A 20,710-nucleotide genomic window follows, 5' to 3' on the forward strand; every position below is an offset into this window, starting at 1 on the left:
GACTAGATGAGCAAATTCAAATAGATAATGTAATTATACACCACAATATGAAAGGGAAGGTTTACTTCTTGGGAAATTGAACAGTTACATTTTTTTTGTGTATCAGTAGGAATACATCTGTTCATTGATTATCGTCATATCCATTTTTTTGTCAACAATACTGTTGGACATGGATAAATTGATGATTTTTTTATGAAAATGCCAGCTTTATTATTGCTGCAGTTCTCAATAATTGATCTATATGAGCCGTTATATATTCGGAATCACAATCGATTATATTTTCTTCATTCTTTATTGTTTAACTTTCTATGCATCAGCCCACTGAGCTCGCTTAACACAATCCAACTTTATTAAACTTCTACTTCAAGTTGAACTTTTTACTATACATTTACCATAACCAACATAACAGTAATTACTTTAATCTGTAAAGAAGACACAGAGAATTATTGAGACCTTTCGGTTTTAATCAATACAGTGCAATATTGTAGGCCATTATATCCCATTGCAGGGAAGGTTTAACAAAAGAACACTATTTTGTTTGCTTTCACTACGCCTTACATCCAAAGATTCGGTACTGGTCGACCATCTCCTTCATGCCCGAACAGATACGTGCGTGTTCTTTGTCAGTTTGACACTCTTCGTTTGTGGGCCAATACTCAATCCAGGTTCTCTCTCCGAGTACATACTGAAACCTGAGGAGAGCAAAGTGAAAAATGCATTGGTTCTTCATGTGAACAGCTATCTGTGATACGCTGGAACATAACATGAAAAAGCCTCCTCCCTCCTTCTTTACGTTAACTTACTCTGTCAATAGCAACATAAACACAAACAAGAGAACAAGAAAGGCTAACTTGATTTAGTAATAGAAAGCAGTAAAACTCTAACAATATTTAAATACACACACCACACACTTTCACATAAAGAACAAGCTTACGATTGTTCTTTGTCATCTCTGTAAATATCTTTGGATGCACCCATGATAAGGTAGTTGTTGCCTGGTCTCAGATCCAGCGGCTCCCTGCAGTGTGAATAACTGAGCAATGTGCGCACTTTATTCAGAGGACCCACATCCTTGCTTCCTGTAGTTAAAATATAAGAGAACATAGAAAGGTTAAGGATTTAATGCATAGCTAAAGGTGCAGTACAACACATTAGTGATGTATTGTCACATATTCCCAGTGCCACAGTGGAATCATGCTTCATGATATAGTTGGACATACGCTTATTTGATTTCTTGCAGAGAGTTAGATTGATACCTCTATTGATACCACTCTCATGACTGTACAGCAAATGTGCAGACGACAGCCGGCTAACTTAGCTTAGCATAAAGACTGGAAACAGTTAGCCTGGCTCTGCACAATGGTAACAACATCCACCTACTAGCACCTCTAATATACTCTGTTTAATCAATACAAAAAATGAATTGGTAAAATTACAATTGACCTTTTTAAAGGGCCAGTGTGAAGCAATTAGGGGGATCTATTGGCATTAATTAGTATATTTTCTTCAGAGTATAATCACTTTTTTGTTACCTCCGAATGAACCATTTACAGTATATCTACATAGAGAACAGGTCCTCTTCATTGAGGACTCTATGTTGCTCTGCCATGTTTCTACAGTAGCCCAAAACGGACAAACCAAACACTCCAGATGGAGCCATTCACGTTGGCCTTCGAAGTTCTCCTACACGCTTGACACACGGGAAAAGTTTCGTTGGTTGCAATCTGCAACATCACTGCTAGATGCAGCCAGACTGTACTGGAATATTTCTTGGCTAGAACCAACCAGTAACTTCCTGGAGTGTCCACTTGTTACCTTGCAATGCGAGCTAATTTGGCTGGCTACTACAAACATGTGAGTGGTACCAGCATTCTCATCCAACTCTCTGACAAAAAGCAAATATGCACAAGTCCCAAAATTATAAATACCCACCTTCTTTGATGACTTGCAGTACCCGCACTTTGTAAATATCAGTTGACAAACCGTCTCTATACTCTTCCAGTCCCACTTTGTACGCTTAGGACAGACAAGTTGCAGATTGTTAGTGGAGTTGCTAGTCTCTTACTCACACCAACATACATTTTTTTTAAAAAGTGCTTTATCAATGCAGTCACGGTCACTTACCAAAATCTATTCTATTGTTCAATTCAGTCTCACAGACCTTAGCTGTGCGCTTATCATTGCTGACCTTGTCCTTCTTCTGCATACTGCAGTTCTCTGGAAATAGACAATGCACAAAGTAAAAACACGACTGATGACCCTATGAAATAAACCCATGTGAGAGGGAGAGTCGGTGGGTGAGTGAAGCTGTATCTAAATCCCAATTTAAGTAATTCTTTATCTAGACTGATGCTCTGATCCGACAGGATCCTGCAGGTGCTTGTTGCCTCTGACAAAAAGTTCTGATCATTATGTTACAACCTGGTGATTTACTGTAAACCAGTGTTCATTTTGAAAGCTGTTTTATATTTAGTCTTATTCAGCATTCACAGGGAATCAGGCAGACCATAGAAGCAGACGGACGCCTTCTGGACGGCACTGGACAAACCAACCAACAGTCATATGGAATATGTTGCTATGGTGATTGAATAAACTATATTAAATAAAACTATTTAATTTCTTCTATTTTACGTAATTATCCTTGTAATACATGCAATTATAAAATGCAGCTTTCTCATAATTTTCTATTGGAAACTTCAACAACTTTGTCACTCTGTGAGGGAGCTACACAACATCTGATTGTAAATTCTGTCAAAAAGTTCAAATGTTTTATCTTTTGACGGCAATGCTGTCTGCTGTTACCGTTATCTGCAGGTCTCACCTGATTTTACTGTCCTGCTCTTTTCCAGTAAAATGATTTCTGGTTTGTCATTTACCTTCTGCCTGATTGCATGTGAATGCAGCATCTGTCTTAGTCTTTAGATGAAAATGCTTATTTGTTGTAATCACATTTTAGGCATTTTCATCCTTCACAGTTTTAGTCGACGACAACTCAAAATGTTTTTGTTCAGTTTTAGTCGACGAAAAGTCATTACATTTTAGTAAACTTTTAGTCAAAAATGTTTCTCCTCTTGATTTTGTCAGTTATTTTTCAATATGGGCAAAAAAACAATTTTAGCATAATCCGAAGAAAAACCCAGGTTGAATGATTAATAATGCAGCTCAGTCCAGTCGCACCCACCGGGCCCATTTTGGGAGCCAATGCGCACCGCCCAACATGCTGTGTGAGTGTATGTTTGAGTGTCTGAGACAGGCAGAGTAGTTTGACTACTCATCATCCTGTTTACCTTCAGCACATGTGCATATATCATTTAGACAGAGCCGCATTAACTTTCCAGATTTCCTCTCTGGATGGTAGAATTTCACACAATGTTTTTCTGCAAAGGAGAAGAAAGAAATATGAAAAGGAATTTGTGGCAGATGCAGTACATCAGAAAATGTACATTAAATACTTTGAAAACGTAATATCGACTGCTTATCCACAGTGTTGTCTACTCTGACATCTATTGGCAGCAAAGTACATGGAAGCATCATGTGTGTCTAAGTGACTCTGAGACTCACGGTCATAGTATTCATAAACAGACACAGCAGCTGGTTGAAGGATGCCCACTTTCAGCTTCTGATGGACCCTGAAAGTGATCTCCTCGGGTCGTGTGTGAGAAACCTGTGGACAAAGGTAAGATGGAGATAAACGCACAAAAAACAAGGCAGAGAGAAAAATGATAAAGGCATGAAACAGGGATGTCTTACCTTGTCCAGGTAGATGATGAGTGAGCCTCTTTCTGACAGGACTGTGTTCATCTCATATTTCGAAATGGTGCGAGCATGTCCTTTGGACAACTACACGCACGCACACACACCCACACACACACACAAACACTGTCAGACAACTTTCTAAACCATAAAAAACAACTTGTTTCTCCTAATAAACACAACTTGACTGAACTGTCTGTGTGTATACATGTATCTGTCAGTTCTTACTAGGTCCAGGTCCTTTGTGTTAACAGTGAAGCCAGTTAGCAAGCCAATATCCAAGATTGACATGGATGCATCGCTGTCATTGTCCTTATACCTACACAAAGAATAGACAGAATAATTAAATAATGGCATTAAGGAGATGGAGAGAAAGAATGATGTTAATGATGTTAGAAAATTTACTATATATATAGCCATGTTACTGTAACACTGGTCAGTATGACATCTTTATTGTACTCACAAAACCTCTATTTTCAGCGTGTATATATTCTCATCCTCATCATCTATTTTCTCTGCAGGAGCAAAAGTATTTTGTTTATTCGTTTCTCATAAGGTAAGGAACTTGGCAAAAACAAACTGATAAAATGATAACAAATAAACAGAAAGAGAGGGAGCGCACCACATTACCTGGGAGGAGCTGCACAGACATGTCAAACTTCTGACAGTCACTCTCCTTTTCTTTAGGATGAGCGTAATACAGCGACACCATCTGTCACATAGATAAAAGTGTGTCGCAAAATGTGATAAACTGATAGCAATGTGTCTAAAAAATAAAGTCCACACAAGGTTAAAAATGTATTTGGTCTCATCTGAGATTTAAAAAGGACAAATCAACAATCAGCAGATGATAAAACTCTGAAAACATATCGTGCTTACTGTCAACGTTGCTTCTCCTGTGCCGTTGGCAGTCACTGTCATATTCTGGTATATATCATTGATCTGTGGGAATTTAAATATGCACACAAACAGTCAGGGATCAGCAGAATAAACCTACAGGAAACAACAGGAGTGGTGATATTAATGAGCCACAGAGAGTTTGTTTGTGTGTCTTCTCACTTTAGATGTTCTGGTGGTGTAGTGGTTGTCCCTGTTGAACTTGAACTTGTCAGGACTTGACCTGCCCGTGAACATGATGTCCACATTCAGATCATACTCTGGTTCTTTAGCACTGGTCCAGTACTCTGCTATTGCCTGGTACACTATTATGGTAGCCTAGAGAGAGAAAGAGTGAGAAAACACTCAGACACTTAGAAAAAAACAATAATAAAGTAAACATAGGATGGAGGTATCAAGATGCAGAGAGAGGTCAGTGTTACCTGAGTTGATCCATAGCCTCCGCCCACTTTCTGCTGCGTGTTGAACCATCTCACAACAGGTCTGGCTTCTTCAAAGGCCTTTATTAACAAAAGGAAAGTAAATGGTTGACATTTGCTGTAGTCTGTAGTTGCATATAGATTAAAAAAACAACAACATTTAAAATAGAGAGAAGTCCTGATTCTAGTACAGTTGTATTTTAGATTGTAATCTGCCAGTTTCCAAAGTTTCCAAGTCTACCATAGAGCTTCTAAATCTGTTTTTCCTAATATGGCACAACCAAACAGCAGCTACTTGAAACCATCATTTCAAGGCGTTTGCATTACTGAGACAAACATGTCATTGACTTTTGTTTCCAAACCCTCCACCCTTTTAGTGAGGCAACATGGATGATGACTGAGTTGTATGTTTTTTGTAGCATGACATCCTGATGAAACCCAAACAAGTGGGACATGCTCACCTTGGCCTTGACCAGAGCAAGAAGAGCATAAGCTGTGGCCTCCAGAGTGTAAATATGTCCCTTAGGTGTCAGCCAGTGGGTTAACTCTGAAGAAGACGCACACAAAAAGCTTTTTATTACAATGCTGTATCTGGAACAAAGCTTAATTTACTCATAGTTTCCCAATCTCTCGTCTTAGAATATGTTATGTTATAGCAATAAAATGTAAAAAAGAAAGTAAAATATCTTCAATTAAAACATTTTTTAACTATCTTTCTACATAAGAACCCGACTGAGAACAGACTATTAAGAACAATAGCTATTAAAAAAATCTGATATTTAGTTTTAACACAAACAAGCATTTCTGATAAAAAAATCCCTTAAATTTGTATTTCAAAAACTGTTCCAAAAATATGTACTGAGCAGGACACAGAGCTGAAAAATAACATTGTCAAATCTGGTGGACTCTCTGTGTAAATGAGACACTGTTTCTAAATCACTTCAAACATATATTTGAGATTTTTTACCCAATAATATCGCCCCAACACATCGTTGTGTTGGTCGGGCTCAAATACATTTCTTATAGAAACTATTAGTAGATGTGTAATATCCAAACACTACAACATACAATCTGTTTCTGAAAATTGGTTTAAGAATATTGCTGTGTGACGACACCTGGGGAAACAAACTTGAAGAGGATCTCCTTGTTCAGTTTGTCTTCATTTGCCAGGGCATATGACGTCATGGCAACAGCATATGGGTTGGTGAGGTTGGGCAGACGCCCTTCCAGATAGACCACTGCTTTGCTTATACTGTGTGGCAGACTCTGGATGAAAAACAGGAAGGAGAATGAGGAGAGAACAGTCGGATAACAGTAATCCATCCATTTTAAATATCCCATTCTGTACATGAATGTTGTAACATTTGATCCTGGGACATTAGCTAAGAATGAGTTACTATTTGAGTGTGGCTTTAATGCTCCATGGACATGCCAAACTAAGGGTTGGCAGCAAATGTTGCCAATTTGAATATGTCACATGCTTCGAAAGAGTCATTTTAGAACAATTGACCATTCGATAAACCCCTCCCCTCGAACAGCAATTGCTATTTTGGTTTAGCAACTGTAACTACACCCGACAGGTCGTTCCACCTGAAGCAGTATTGAAACAGTTTTTTAGCCATTCTAAAGCAAAGATATAAGGAATGGATTAAACATTGTGTCTATTTTAGACGTAAAACGTAAAATGCAATTGTTAGTATGTCCTTGTAATGCCGTGTTCACACCAAACGCGATTGGCGCGGAGCGAATCGCGTTAATCGCATCATTCGCGCCGCCGGTCTCTCCGGGGACTATTTGTGTTCATTCGCGTGAATCTCGCTGGACGCGCCGGAGAGGGGGCGTGGCTTATTGCCCTGAAAGCCGTTCAACTGTCCGCCATTAACCGTCGAAAAAATAACCTGTATTTCTGCTTAGTACATGTTGTGGAAGTCCCAGATATCACGGGAAACTAAACGCTGTCATGTCTGGTTCATAACATAGTCCAGAGGAGCTCCGTGGATTTCATCGAGCTGTTCACTGTGTCTAGCAAGTCACACGTCGGCTGTTTACTACAGCTGTATGAACACAAAATAAACTGATTTGGCTGTGATTTAACGGCATTAAACCGACAAAAAGGGACTCCGAAATAACTACGTAATAACTTGTACTTGTTTTCTCAATGGTGCTAGTGTGAGGAATTTAAGTTTAAAGCGCTCCTAGCATGGATATTATGTGTTACAATATGTTTACTTGTAGAAGGTTTAAACTAAAAGGAGTTACTGAATGTATTGTGCACTGTGAGAGAAACCAGAGAATTTATGACACCGCCATAAAGTAATAAAGATCAGTGAGAGGGGGATGTTTTTGAAAGGTTTCTGAGCACAGCCTTCAAGGAGGGAAGAATGGGTCAAGAAGATGGCCGACGGAAGTCCGAAGGGTTCGGCCAATCGCTGAGCTGATCGATTGGCTGTGAAATGTGAAACATGATACTTTTGAGAGACTCAGCAGGGACAAAGGATCTTCGAATTGCAGAAGCTCCTCAGACCTCCTCCGCATCATGGGACAGACACACCATTCTGTCCTGTGGTGTGAACGGTGTGAACGTTTGTTTTACTGTCGATAGTGTAAATCAGTTTGCATTTGTTTTAGCTTCTGTTAAGAATATTAAATACTTTTGATTTTAACCTGAACCATTTGATTCTGGCCCTGCTTGCTTCTTCTCCTCTGTGGTCTTCTTCTCCTCTGTTTGAGAAACTTTCAAACTCAACACTAGGCTATACTAACATGGTAGCAGCTCCATCAACACTCAATATAACGTCATCTAGACGTAAATACAGCAGTGTCTATTCATCGTTTGTACCATATGGTTTACACACACACTTATATATACATAGTTTGGTCTGGTCTCTACTGATATGAGGTATTGTATCTCTGGGTGAACATGGACGGCTACAGTATTTATTTCCTGATTCAACAACGGCAGGACGTCAGTGATGAGAGGAGAAACATCTCAATGCTGATAGGCTATCGCGCCACAGCGGCACGCGATTTTTTCGCCGAAGTTGAAAAATGTCAACTCACGCGTTGGGGGCAAAAGCGGCAAAAGCGGAAAAAGCGCCAAACGCGCCGCGCCATCGCAAATTCGCGTCAGTCCAGTCTCATCGCCTCATCGTGCATAGACTTTGTATGTAATCTACTTGCGCAAAGAATTCGCGCCGCGTTTGGTGTGAACACGGCATAACACTACCTACAGAAACATTATTCTCATTACCTAAGAAATAATACGTAGTATTTCCCGACTGAAGGCGTTTTTGGTAACTTAAGCCACTCTGTGCAGCTGTTTATTGTTTTTGGTGAACTCCAGCAAACATTACTGAAGACAGCTTACGTTACAAATATAGCTAAGCTAAGCAGCCAAGTTATTAGTATATATATATAAACCTGAATACATACATGTCAGGGACGTGCGGTCAGGGGAGGCAGGGGAGGCAAAAACAAATATTGATAAAATAATATTAATATTAATATTTCTCAACTGATCTGTGCTATAAATGTAATTTCTGAAGGATTCCAATTATTTCAAGCATGTATTATAAGTCCCTTCTTTCCATAGAATAGGTAATCTATTTCACGTGTGTGTAGTGTCGAGGCTGGAACTTCACGAGAGGAGGTAGGCTGCAAACTTTCGCCGCTGCTGACTTCCAGCAACGGAGACTAATCAAAAACGAACTGGATCCAATTAAAAATCAAAAATAGTAATTTAATAAAAAGATAGCAGATACAACTGCAACCACGAAGGTAAACAATGCAAACTGATGCACTCAATTGCAACCTAATGTTTTACAAATGCAATCTGAAATACACCATGCATGGTAATGTTCTCGAGAACAGAGTCCACGTGCAATTTCACTCACAGATCCGACCTGGTCAGTTAGCTGAAAAACGAATATTGCCGAGAACTGAAACTTTTTCTCTCAAACATTCTTTTTATGTTCTTTGATGGCCGGAAAGCGCCCCAAGCCGTCGCAAAACATAAAGGCCGTCATCCGGGGTCAGTGATTGGTTTCCGATTGATCTGACCCCACCTCCATTGATCCGCTGCTCATCTCAGTGGCTGGCTCCTTGTGACATCACCTCTGACATCACCTCTGACCTGGGACCGCATGGTCTTACCCAGGAGTCCTCTCTGTTTTTTTATGGCCGTCTGCTCCTCATCAGTTGTCTCCGGTTCTCCTCCCCCTCTGTTGGTCATCTGTCCAGCTCCTCTGTGTCCCCTTTGATGTCCCCATTGATGTCTCTGGTCCTCGACCTATTCCCCTATATGGTCGTGAAGAGCCTGTCCTCTGCATTCCTCACTGACCCTATCTCCCCTTTGATCTCTCTGCCTCATGGCTCAGAACCCCCTAACCTATGTGACTGTACTTTGGTTCAATACTTCCAATGATTATGATTAAGACTCCTACAAGTAAACTTATTGCAAACATATAATATCTTCTATAAGTAAACATCCTGTAAACCTATATTACATTCCATAAGTAAATATATTGTGACTCTTAACATAATTTACATTCTCATCATTGTGACAATTTTATTCACCACTAGGGGTGCTATAAATTCTACTAAATAATGCTTCTTAATACTGTAATTCTCCACAGTAGAATCTATTTAGTCTTGCTGATCTGACAGAAACCGCAGTGAAGAAGTACAGAGGGGAGGCAAACAGTACCTCTGCCTCAATGAAGGGGGCGTGCGAGAGCCCACGGGTCGGGTTTATGCTTGTTCTGCCGTTGCTCTTCTTCTATACTTCTCTTCTTCTTCTTATATTTTGCTTTGACCACAAAAATGGAAGATTCTATATCCAAGCTTCAAAGTTTCTCAAAAGGGAAATATGACCAAATTAACAGCAATTCAACATCGGACAGGTAAAGTAACCTTTTAATGTGTTTGTTGTTCTCTTTATACATCCGTGGTTGTTACACAGATTATCGCTGGATCTTACAATTTTCGCAGGTGGCGTCCGCGAGTGCTCCGCTCTTGAGACACTCGCGGCGCACACGCTCCCGGTGGGATGAAATATGTACCTTACCTATGTGTATGTAAAGAATGCTGATATGAAATATGAAAAACAACCAGTAGTCAATGTGCAAGCTGCCAATTGAATGGTGATTTAAGCTACTCTATTGGGTTCATATATTTGTAAATCTGACTCTGAAAGAGTCACTGCCTCACCAGCCACAAAACCTCACTGCACGTCACTGATACATGCATGTGTGTATATTACAACGAAACAAGTCTAATAAAAATATTTTTCCCATTATCTTATTTTCTCATTGCACAACTACTGTCTTCCTCAGTTGCTCTGCTTCCAGTGCAGCTTGTTTTAAGAAGAGCTTTTATCCAATCAGATTTCACCTCTGTGTCTCTAGGTAAGAAGAGAGGCCCCAGGCCTGCAGACTCACAAGTGCCTCCATGTGCAGTTTAAGTGAATGGGGACGATATTGTTGATTGTCATCGTCTTCAACCAATCAGATCTTTAGTTTGACATGTTGGGTGTATTCTTTGACGTGCCAGAGCTGCTAGCTGGCCTACAAGTATGTCAGCATTAACGTGCAGCTGGCTCAGCATTAACGTGCGCCATGATTGGTCAGTGGGCTAGCGTGACTGTTTTGAAGCTGAAGCAGCTTGCAGAAGTTAGTATTAGTAGTAAGAGTTCAAGTTGAAAGATATGTAAGAAGTAATGACATTGACATGACATTTTTAGCATTTTGCTTGGTAGAGATTTCTTTTCCCCACGCTGTGGGGAGAGTGTAGCGTGTTTGCTGCTATTGTTTTCTGCTAAAGTTTAGCGTCGCGAGTATAATGTTTTTCTGAGTGTCAGACAGCTGTCTGTTACATCATGTGGGTTGCCAGTTTGAGCAAAGTCCACAGAAAACGCACTAGTATTATTCAAACGTATTGTTCGGTTCGTAAGCCTCGTATCGAACGGTTAAATACCAATATGTGTATTGTTACACCCCTAGAAACAAATAATAACCGTAGCTGCGGCGTCATGATGAGGTTATTAGGAGGTGCAACTGTAGTCGGACAGCACTGAAGGACCAGGTATAAAATGCACAGTTGAACAAATCTGCCAGTGGCTAGAATTGCAAACTGGATTTGTCAACCTCTGTAGAATCTGAAAATTAAGAAATAAAAGCAGTGGAGGGAAAAGAAAAAAGATTGTATCATACTCACATTAACAGCGTCAGCGCATAGTGTGCGTGACTCCTGCATGGCAATGAGGCAGAAGGCCGTCATGGAGGCATCTGAATCTGAGCCGCGAACATCACCCTACATGTACGGACACAAACGTGTTGATTTATATAAGGTTTTAGCCGGTGACATGGAATTATTTCCATCTTGTTAGTTTGTTTTTGACGTTAATTAAATCAGTTCACGTACAATCATCTCTCCGTGAATAAGCGTTCCAATTTCTTTAAACAAGCCGTCAGGTTGCTGCGCGTTGAGAATCAGAAACTTAATAGCGCCACAGATGTCATCGCTTTGCACTGCCACCAGACTTTGGGCCATGGCAAACACCTTGGCAACATAGGCTGTCAGCCTTAGAGAGGAGAGGAGACGTTTAGTTTACTTTATTTGCACATGAAATACACCATCGCCACATAGTCAGAATTTAGGTTAAAGGAGAACCATTTGTGTATGCATGAGTTCTTGGATATTTGAAAGCCTCACCAGGTGCCACTTTTTTCGTGGGTAAACACAGCAAAAGACCCATCCTTTTTACGGTAAGTAAGCTGGTGCAGGTAGCCTGGACACAAACAAGAACACACAACCAGTTTGAAGAGCCCTGTTACATTTTTTTCCTGTTATAATTGCATCTTTTAAATGATTCTGCTGGCATACGTTTTTGTTTGTAGTGTTATGTAAATAAATTTAATCAGAGCTTTATGTGCTAATTAGCGGAGTTGCGAGTTACAGGTTATGAAGGTTTAAAACTCCAAGCGGGGCGCTCTAGCACTCGCCTGTACAAAGGAATGAGAAAACTGTAACTCTGAAGGCCACGCTTGGGCAACTATACACTGATATCAAATCTTGGAGTAAACTGCCAGCTGAGAACAGTACGTACCACAGCTTGGGATAGCAAAACGTAGATTACACACTTTGGAGCCTGTTAGGCTAGGCTTTCACAACATACACACACACTGATGATGCATCGAGGAGGATCCCGGACGTGAGCCGGTGCGAGCGGATATGCTCGGAGCTCCAACCAGGCCGTCGCTCTGCTAAAATCGATCCCGCCTGCACCTTGACTTTGACTAATGGCTCCTCTAAGGAGAACCTACAAAACTTACTGCGCTTCCGTGTCTAGGTGCCTTTTTACGTTGCTCTCAATCGGAGAGGAACTGCTAGGACCGTGCACGTTTAACTGCTCGGCTAATATCTCTGTGATAAATAAAACTATTGCTTGAATCTAAGTAAACGCCTCGAACTCAATTCGTTAAGTTGTTTTTACACAACAATTGGTAGCAGAGGATGGTTGGAAAACGATTGGAAAACCAACGAATTGATCGAGTGACGGACTTCTCTTCTGTTCACAAAAAAAAAAAAAAAAGGCGTTTTCCCGTGAGGCTGGAATCTCCGGTTGCCGCCGGATTGATTCTACACACAGCTCGGGAAACTGATCATCAGCGCGCTGAACAAGAAGGGTGAGCAGAGCCCATTTCACTGAAATCTGCATATTGTCGATAGTGAACCAAATTAAATGATCAGTAGTACCGAACTGTGAGTATGAATATTTTGCATAAAGTGTAAATCGTAAAACTTTGACAAAGTATCAACAGAGATGTTAGACCTGCAGTGAATTTTAGAAATATCTGTACACATGAGTGAATGGATCTAACAGAATTGATGGATTGTGAAGACTGAATCGAGGCCGCAGATGCTTTCTACGAGGCTTAACAGGGCAGTTGTGATCGCTGAAGCATACGAAAGTGTGAAGTAAGCGATTCGACACTGCCTGCGGGTCATTCGAGTTGCATTGTCCCCACGATTTGGTTGACACAAGCCTGAGATTGGATCACGTACATAGAGTGTTGCAGTACTTTCTGAAGCTGAAGTAAGAGATACCACGTGAGGTAAAAGCGCTCCCTGAGAACGTCATTTCCTCCGGGACTGAGTTCGTCCAAGGCATGCACTGTAAAACCCTAAATCTCCAGAGATTTTTGCTAGACGTAGTTTGTGTATGAGTATTTGCAGAAAGCTGCAGCTTTAGTATGGCGGTCGTCAGGAAAGTAAAATAAAAGCGCTTAGAAAAGAGAGTTCCGTTATGCGAGAACGCCACTTCCTCCGGGACTGAGTTCGTGTAAGGCACGTACTGTAAAACCCTAAATCCCCAGAGATTTTTGCTATAAACAGTTTGTACGCGAGTAATTACAGAATTGCAGCTTTAGTGTGGCGGTCGTTGGTAACAAGTAGGCCTAATAGATATAGAAAACGAAGCTGAATTGGCAGAGTTTCCACAGGTCCAGGTGTTCTCAGGCTTTGACGGTCAGTGGAGCAACGCACACGCATCAGACACAAGCCTTGCACCCAACACAACACATACAGGAAACATCAGGTTGACAACAGTAGGAGAGCAAAGAGTAAAGTTAGAATTCCTCCGGGACCTAGATTGTGTAAAGATATGCGTCGTAAAACACAGAGCCGTAAGGTTGACGCGTAGGCATTTACGAATACTAGGATAGAACTCCTTCGGGACCACATTTGTGTATAGACACGTGTTGTAAAACAGATCCTAAAAGGGGTTGACACGCGGGCATTTACAAAATTGTGGATTTCATTTTTATGGTAAAATGGAATGTTATTATGACAGGGAAAGAGATACTTGTTAGTAATGGTAGACAGATTTTCTAGATGGGTGGAAGCTATTCCCACCAGACAGGAGGATGCGAAGACGGTAGTAAAGTGGCTACAGACAGAACTGATTCCCCGTTATGGCGTACCTCGACGTATACGCTCAGACAACGGTACACACTTTAACAACACCATGCTCGCTAAGGTAGAGCAAAGCCTGGGGATCACCCACCGATTCGGGTCAGTTTACCACCCCCAATCACAAGGACTTGTGGAAAGAGCAAACCAGACCCTTAGGGCAAAGATAGCTTTGAGGTTTTAAATGCATAGCACACAAAACAGGTGCTGACCTGTTTCAACAGGAAACAGCAAAGCTGATGATGAAGCAGGAAAAAAGGGTGCATAGAAAACAAGTGACCAACTTTCTTTTGAAGTGCAAAATTAGATTACGAGATCTTAAAAGACATGGAAACAGATGCTCCACAGCAATAAAAAGGTATTGGATAAACAAAACTGAAAAAACAACAACAAAGGTTCTGGGATTGACCTGAGGGCAAACTAATATTACCTAAGACCTTATATAGATATACGGTTCTTTTGAGTCATGGGTTTGAACCATGTCTCAACAGGGGGCAAGGTTATCTATGATAAGCAGGGTCTTTACAAATCCCCAAAAAAAATTTCTGGCATTATATGTGCAAAATATAATCCATTTCAACACATTTGCATGGATTTCACTGAACTAAACTAATATGAAGGGAAGAAATATTGTTTGACAATAATTGACAGAGGTCTAAATGGATCGAGATGCTATTAGGGAAGCAAAAGCTTAAAGAAATACTAACTTTCAGACAGAAATTATTGTGAATATGATACACATTTTGTAAGCAAGGTGATAAAACATTAGGCTGAGGTATTTGGAATAAACATGAAATATCATTGCTATTATCATCGACAGTTAGCAGGGTTGATTGAAAGAATAAATGGTACAATTAAATTAAAATTAAGAAAACATATCTTAACGAGTCTAAACCATTTGTAAGATATGGGGGAAGATACAGCAAAATATATTAAAAAGAAAAATGTTAAAAAGAAAAGAAATTACCAACAGCTCTCTGAAGAGCAAAGAGCATATAAAAGTGAATCAATTGTCCACTGATAACTCTTAATCTTGGGACACCTGCTTCCTCTGAGTGAGTCTGGAAGAGCAGGGAAGCGAAAGTCTCTGGGGCCGCTTGTCTGACCAGTGAACATGCTAACACGCTCAGAGGGATTTAGTGGTGTTTGTAAGAAACAGAAGAGCTCAGTGGTAGAACTAACATCACGGAAATTGTTAAATGTAGATAGTGTCATGGAAATAAATATATGCAGCCAAGCACACAATCACACACGTATATAAGCATATAAACAGGCATTTATTGTATAATGTGGGAAACACTGAGTAGAAGGTTTGAAATTACGTCAGGGCAAGTAAGAGCCTCTAAGTTTGAAAGATAGTTTATTAAGTGGCACATAAAGGAGGAGATGTCTGACACACACACACACACACACAACATACACTGGCTGTCAGCATACAGCCCTTGTGATCAACGTGTGATCAGGGCAAAAGGCCATCACATATCACACTAGAAACAGGAACACATTGTCTAGTAATCATAGCGGAACAGTGCCCTTGCCCTGATTGCATCTACGCACTCGACAACATGCACACACACTGACAGATGACAACAATCAATGGACGTGAGCCGGTGTGGGCGGGACAATGCTCAGTGCTCCAACCAGGCCGCTGCTCTAAACCCAGCTCCGCCTGCATCTATGATTTTGACCTATGAGGCTCCACTAAGGAGAACCTTAAATACATCAGCGCACTCTGTTACAAGCGCCTTTTTACGAATATCTCAACTCTATGTTGGGTGTTGGTTGTTAGGTCCGTGCACGTATAACTGCCGGAATATAATACTCCGTTTAAGCTTGAAATAAAGCATTTGATTAACTAAAATACAAATTGACTTTCTCCGTTGTCTCTACGAAGGTTTTTTTTCACAACAATAGACAGGGCTATGTAGCATAAGCATAACTATGTTTTACTTTGCTTTAGCGAGTTTCAATTTATGGTGGGAATTTAGACAGATTAAATTGACAATTAATAAATACAAATGACAACTACACTAACATTACACGCTGGGAACTAGAAAATAATCCAACAGGGTTCAAATGTGCCTTACAATTGTTTACTTCTCCTCAAACTGCCTAGTAGCAGCAATTGGGTCGCTCTGCGCTATCTGTTGCCGCCTGTTGATCGCACTGTTTCTCACCCGATGCAGCAAACTATTTGTTTTTAGAATGAGTTCCTGTGAGGACCTTGATATGATGCGTAATATGTAAACATCTCACAGACAACTGATGGAAGCGAACGATGCCCAGAGCTGACACCTGGTGGTTCTGTGGAGATAAGCTAAGCAGTGGAGCGGCTCGTGCATCGGCACGAGTTGGTGATGGCATTCTATGCATTACTTATGGATGACTCCTGCGTAAACTCCTAGAGACAGACCACGACCATAAAGGTCAGCCGATCTGGCAGTTTCAGTCAGACTGTGTACATGGATGACATTGGGGTCCCTGGGGGAAATCAAATTGCTGCGGGGTTGGAATCAGTGCTATTTTGGTGAGCGGCAGTGTGGTAGAGCGCTCAGGAGGTGTTGCAGGTGGAAAGAGGGAGGAGTCTACAAAAATGTTTGGTTCATCTGGATTGAACTTTCATCCCATGGTTGGGGAGATTAATGCAGCGATGAAATGATGTTAACATGACTGAACATACTCCAGTGTACTTATAGAATTCCTAGCGGGAGGGCGAGGAACTGGGAAGTAACTACTCAACGAAATGTTTACACTGAACTGTAAATTAATGATGATTCATATGTTGAAAATCGAGAAAAGAGATGAAATGATGATTGCAGTAATACAGTACACAGAATGTTTGTTAGAACATTCTTTTTATTCAATGTGGTACTCTTAGTATAATTCATATAACATTAAAATATATATGTATTCTTGATACATTTAATTTTATTGTTTTTGTTTTTGTTTGTGTTTATGCTTTAAACATTTTTACATTATATTCAAAAATACACATTGATGTCTTGTTGATGTGTTGTTTATGCTTGGACATTTTTTCAATTTTATAGAAGGTGGTTGGACGTTGATTCGTTTATTCATTTTGATTTTATTAGAAGTTATACAATAGTATAAACGGGTGGGTTATGTTGGGGAAAACCTAAATGACTAATGATAAGGTGTGCTTTAAAAGCTTGGTGTCCTTATGTGTCCTTGTTGTGTGAACTGCCTCACCACAGTTGTTTAGTCTATGCGAAAGAACACTCAGCAGCATGTCCTGGATTGAAATGATAATAAGGACTGTGGGAGCGTTAAGATGGGTACAGAGCTATGTTATGAGAACATAGCCTCCTGACTACTACATGGCGTGGAAGCCATTTTGTATGTGCGTTATGCTTTTGTGACATATTGTCTGTGACACTGTATTGTTTACTTGGTATAAATATCCGAGGCTCAGAGTCTTACAAAAAGACGACGGAGGCACATCATTAAGAGTACAGACACTTCCTCCTTTTCATTGTCAGGGGGGCCCACCTACATAGACGCAATAGGAGTCCCTCGAGGTGTCCCTAATGAATACGAGTTAGCCGAACAGGTGGCAGCTGGATTTGAAAACATACTCATAATCTCGGCCTTATTCCCAGTTACCCCCAACAAAAATGTTGACCGCATTAATTACGTGCATTATAACCTGCTGCGCTTAGCTAATATTACTCGGGACGCCATTGAAGGAGTGGCTGAGCAGCTAGCACCCACTTCATTGGTGGCCATGCAAAATAGAATGGCTTTAGACATGTTGCTTGCAGAAAAGGGGGTGTTTGCTCTATGTTTGGGGATAGGTGTTGCACCATCATCCCTAATAACAATGCCCCGACGGATCTGTTACCAAGGCATTGGACAGCTTGCGTGCACTATCACAAGAAATGCACGAGGCATGAATTATTGACAATCCCTTTAAATGACTGGATGGAGAATATTTTTGGAAAATGGAACGCTCTGATTAAGTCTATTGCAGTATTCATCGCTATCATCGTCACCTGTGGCTGTTGCTGTGTTGCCTGTCTTAGAACAATGATAGGGCGATTGATCACCACAGCCCTCTCCAAAGAGAAGGCACCGCCTCCGTAAGGCACGTATGCGTTATTAGCTAATGGACAGCCAGCAGGGGAGACAGACAGCTCAGATGATGAAGACGACGGTGAAACACAAGAATAGAGTTAGTGGTTCACACCTTGCAGGTGTGAAAAGGGGGATTTGTTATGTAAATAAATTTAATCAGAGCTTTATGTGCTAATTAGCGGAGTTGCGAGTTACAGGTTATGAAGGTTTAAAACTCCAAGCGGGGCGCTCTAGCACTCGCCTGTACAAAGGAATGAGAAAACTGTAACTCTGAAGGCCACGCTTGGGCAACTATACACTGATATCAAATCTTGGAGTAAACTGCCAGCTGAGAACAGTACGTACCACAGCTTGGGATAGCAAAACGTAGATTACACACTTTGGAGCCTGTTAGGCTAGGCTTTCACAACATACACACACACTGATGATGCATCGAGGAGGATCCCGGACGTGAGCCGGTGCGAGCGGATATGCTCGGAGCTCCAACCAGGCCGTCGCTCTGCTAAAATCGATCCCGCCTGCACCTTGACTTTGACCAATGGCTCCTCTAAGGAGAACCTACAAAACTTACTGTGCTTCCGTGTCTAGGCGCCTTTTTACGTTGCTCTCAATCGGAGAGGAACTGCTAGGACCGTGCACGTTTAACTGCTCGGCTAATATCTCTGTGATAAATAAAACTATTGCTTGAATCTAAGTAAACGCCTCGAACTCAATTCGTTAAGTTGTTTTTACACAACAGTAGTCAAACTTGTATAGTCTATGTATTGCATTCAGACCACTAATATTTAATGTCTCTGCTTGGGTCTGTGGGGCAGTGGTAACATTGCTGTCTGCCATACTGTTTTTCTTTTTGATACCACTTCTGCAACGTCAGAAACTTAAAAATCCCACATAGAGGGGCATCAATAAGATTCCTGGTATCTGTGCCAATACCTACCAGTCTTGATGTGTTGGAGGGCTTCGTCACGTTTCTGAAGGCCCACAGCTTCCCACTGGTTGGTTTTGTCCAAATAAGTTGCTGCAATGACAGGTAGAGTCATGGAGATCATGTTCTGCTCTCCACATCCCCCGGGTTGTGTGATCAGACTACCCATAGACGTTCCGCTAACGGCATTCTCCACCAGTGCAGAAAGTTGTTCTCCCCCTGCATTCACACACACAAACAGAAACAAAACTAAACGTTACAAATCAACACAAAGAAACATCCAAAGAAACATGCAAAGGTCTCTCACAACCAGTGAGGTGGTCAGTTCATTTTACAAGCACTATAGTCACATAACGTGCTCAAATATGACATAACATCTCACCTGTCACAGAGATCTGTATGCTAGTAGGTGTGTCTTGAACCAAATCTTTCTTAAGAATTCCACTGATGAGAGTTTCTTCTTGTTTACCAGCTGAAGGATAAACAGTGGGCAAGTCGGGGGATCAATTTGCAAGTGATGAAAACACAATGTTACCAAATTACTATATAATGTAGCTGTTTATGGGTAAACTCACCTACACCTCTGTTAGAGGGGTCTAGAATTATAATCTGAGAAGATTTAACCAGTACACCTTCAGGCTGGAACAACAACAGTTAGGACAAACATTACAACTCACAACTATATTTTCGTAGTCTGCTGGTGTGTAACAAAATACAATATGGCTTGCTTGTGAAAATCTCTTCATTTTGAGAAGACTGATACAGTACACATATGTGTTTCCCTATGCTGACTTTAACACGGGAGATCGCTGTTTCTCTTACCACCACACGCAGCATCTTCCTGATTCCATCATGGAGCAACGAATCTTTAACATCTGCTTTGACCTCAATGTGGTATTGTCCTTTTTTCATGGGAATAATAACGAATGGCACAGAGAGTGCAGTATGGGGCTGAACTCTGACCTCCTGACGATACTTCCCACGTTTAGAGGCTGCACTGCACACATCCTGCTTCTCAATCAGATCCACACGCACCTTGAAAACAGAAAGAGAGAAAGACAGTGAAGTGTGTGTAACTGTCAAAGATGAAGACCCCCATTGAGCGGATAAAAGGGATCATAGTCATCAGTTTTATTTTAGGTCACCTACTAATGATGCATCCCTAATTTGAAGTAATGTAATGCTTAATATTGTTTCCTTTGGGATCAATTTGAACTTGAGAATGGAAAGGTACACTGTCCCAGTTCTGGGGACCAACCACCATTCATCAAAGACTAGAGTAAGGAGTTAATTTGTTCTATTTAGTTTTTGTGCCGTTGTATGGCAGTCCAATATTTACTGTTGTTTTTTAACTTTTGTTTGAAATCGCTTAGAGAACAATATCTTGGTCTAATTGGCTCCAGCATGAAGCACCAGAGCAGAGGAACACAGACTTACGGTGGCAGGATCGTCGCTGTAGTTGTGGAGGATTGCCTTAACTTCCACCTGCTCTCCACGGACAGCAGAGTACGGCAGCTTAAGATCAACGAAGAATTCCTTAAAGACAGTTACCTCTAACGGATCGCCAACACAGAGTCCTTTAAGATAAGAGGGATAAAAACAAACAAACAAGAGATGAATGAGGAAAAAAGGGAGAGAGAGAGAGAGAGAG

General features: G+C 41.0%; 1 protein-coding gene across 1 annotated transcript in view; it reads right to left on the reverse strand.

Annotated features, from left to right (window-relative positions):
• Positions 1-456: 456 nt before the first annotated feature.
• Positions 457-20,710, reverse strand: part of LOC306695986 (complement C3-like) — a gene marked incomplete at its 5' end in the record, with an annotated part of 35,747 nt that continues 15,493 nt past the window's right edge. The window contains 23 exons of the mRNA XM_079159453.1: positions 457-692; positions 935-1,079; positions 1,933-2,016; positions 2,125-2,217; positions 3,288-3,377; positions 3,562-3,664; positions 3,751-3,840; positions 3,982-4,072; positions 4,217-4,268; positions 4,384-4,465; positions 4,633-4,695; positions 4,813-4,968; positions 5,073-5,150; positions 5,531-5,616; positions 6,185-6,335; positions 11,283-11,378; positions 11,490-11,649; positions 11,781-11,856; positions 19,072-19,278; positions 19,442-19,531; positions 19,635-19,698; positions 19,882-20,094; positions 20,497-20,636. Of these exons, the coding sequence (XP_079015579.1) occupies positions 548-692; positions 935-1,079; positions 1,933-2,016; positions 2,125-2,217; positions 3,288-3,377; positions 3,562-3,664; positions 3,751-3,840; positions 3,982-4,072; positions 4,217-4,268; positions 4,384-4,465; positions 4,633-4,695; positions 4,813-4,968; positions 5,073-5,150; positions 5,531-5,616; positions 6,185-6,335; positions 11,283-11,378; positions 11,490-11,649; positions 11,781-11,856; positions 19,072-19,278; positions 19,442-19,531; positions 19,635-19,698; positions 19,882-20,094; positions 20,497-20,636 (2,555 nt within the window). The 3' untranslated portion in view covers positions 457-547. The remainder of the gene's footprint in view (positions 693-934; positions 1,080-1,932; positions 2,017-2,124; positions 2,218-3,287; positions 3,378-3,561; positions 3,665-3,750; positions 3,841-3,981; positions 4,073-4,216; positions 4,269-4,383; positions 4,466-4,632; positions 4,696-4,812; positions 4,969-5,072; positions 5,151-5,530; positions 5,617-6,184; positions 6,336-11,282; positions 11,379-11,489; positions 11,650-11,780; positions 11,857-19,071; positions 19,279-19,441; positions 19,532-19,634; positions 19,699-19,881; positions 20,095-20,496; positions 20,637-20,710) is intronic.

This window comes from Pholis gunnellus, assembly GCF_910591455.1.
Source record: "Pholis gunnellus genome assembly, chromosome: 5".
NCBI lineage: Eukaryota > Metazoa > Chordata > Actinopteri > Perciformes > Pholidae > Pholis > Pholis gunnellus.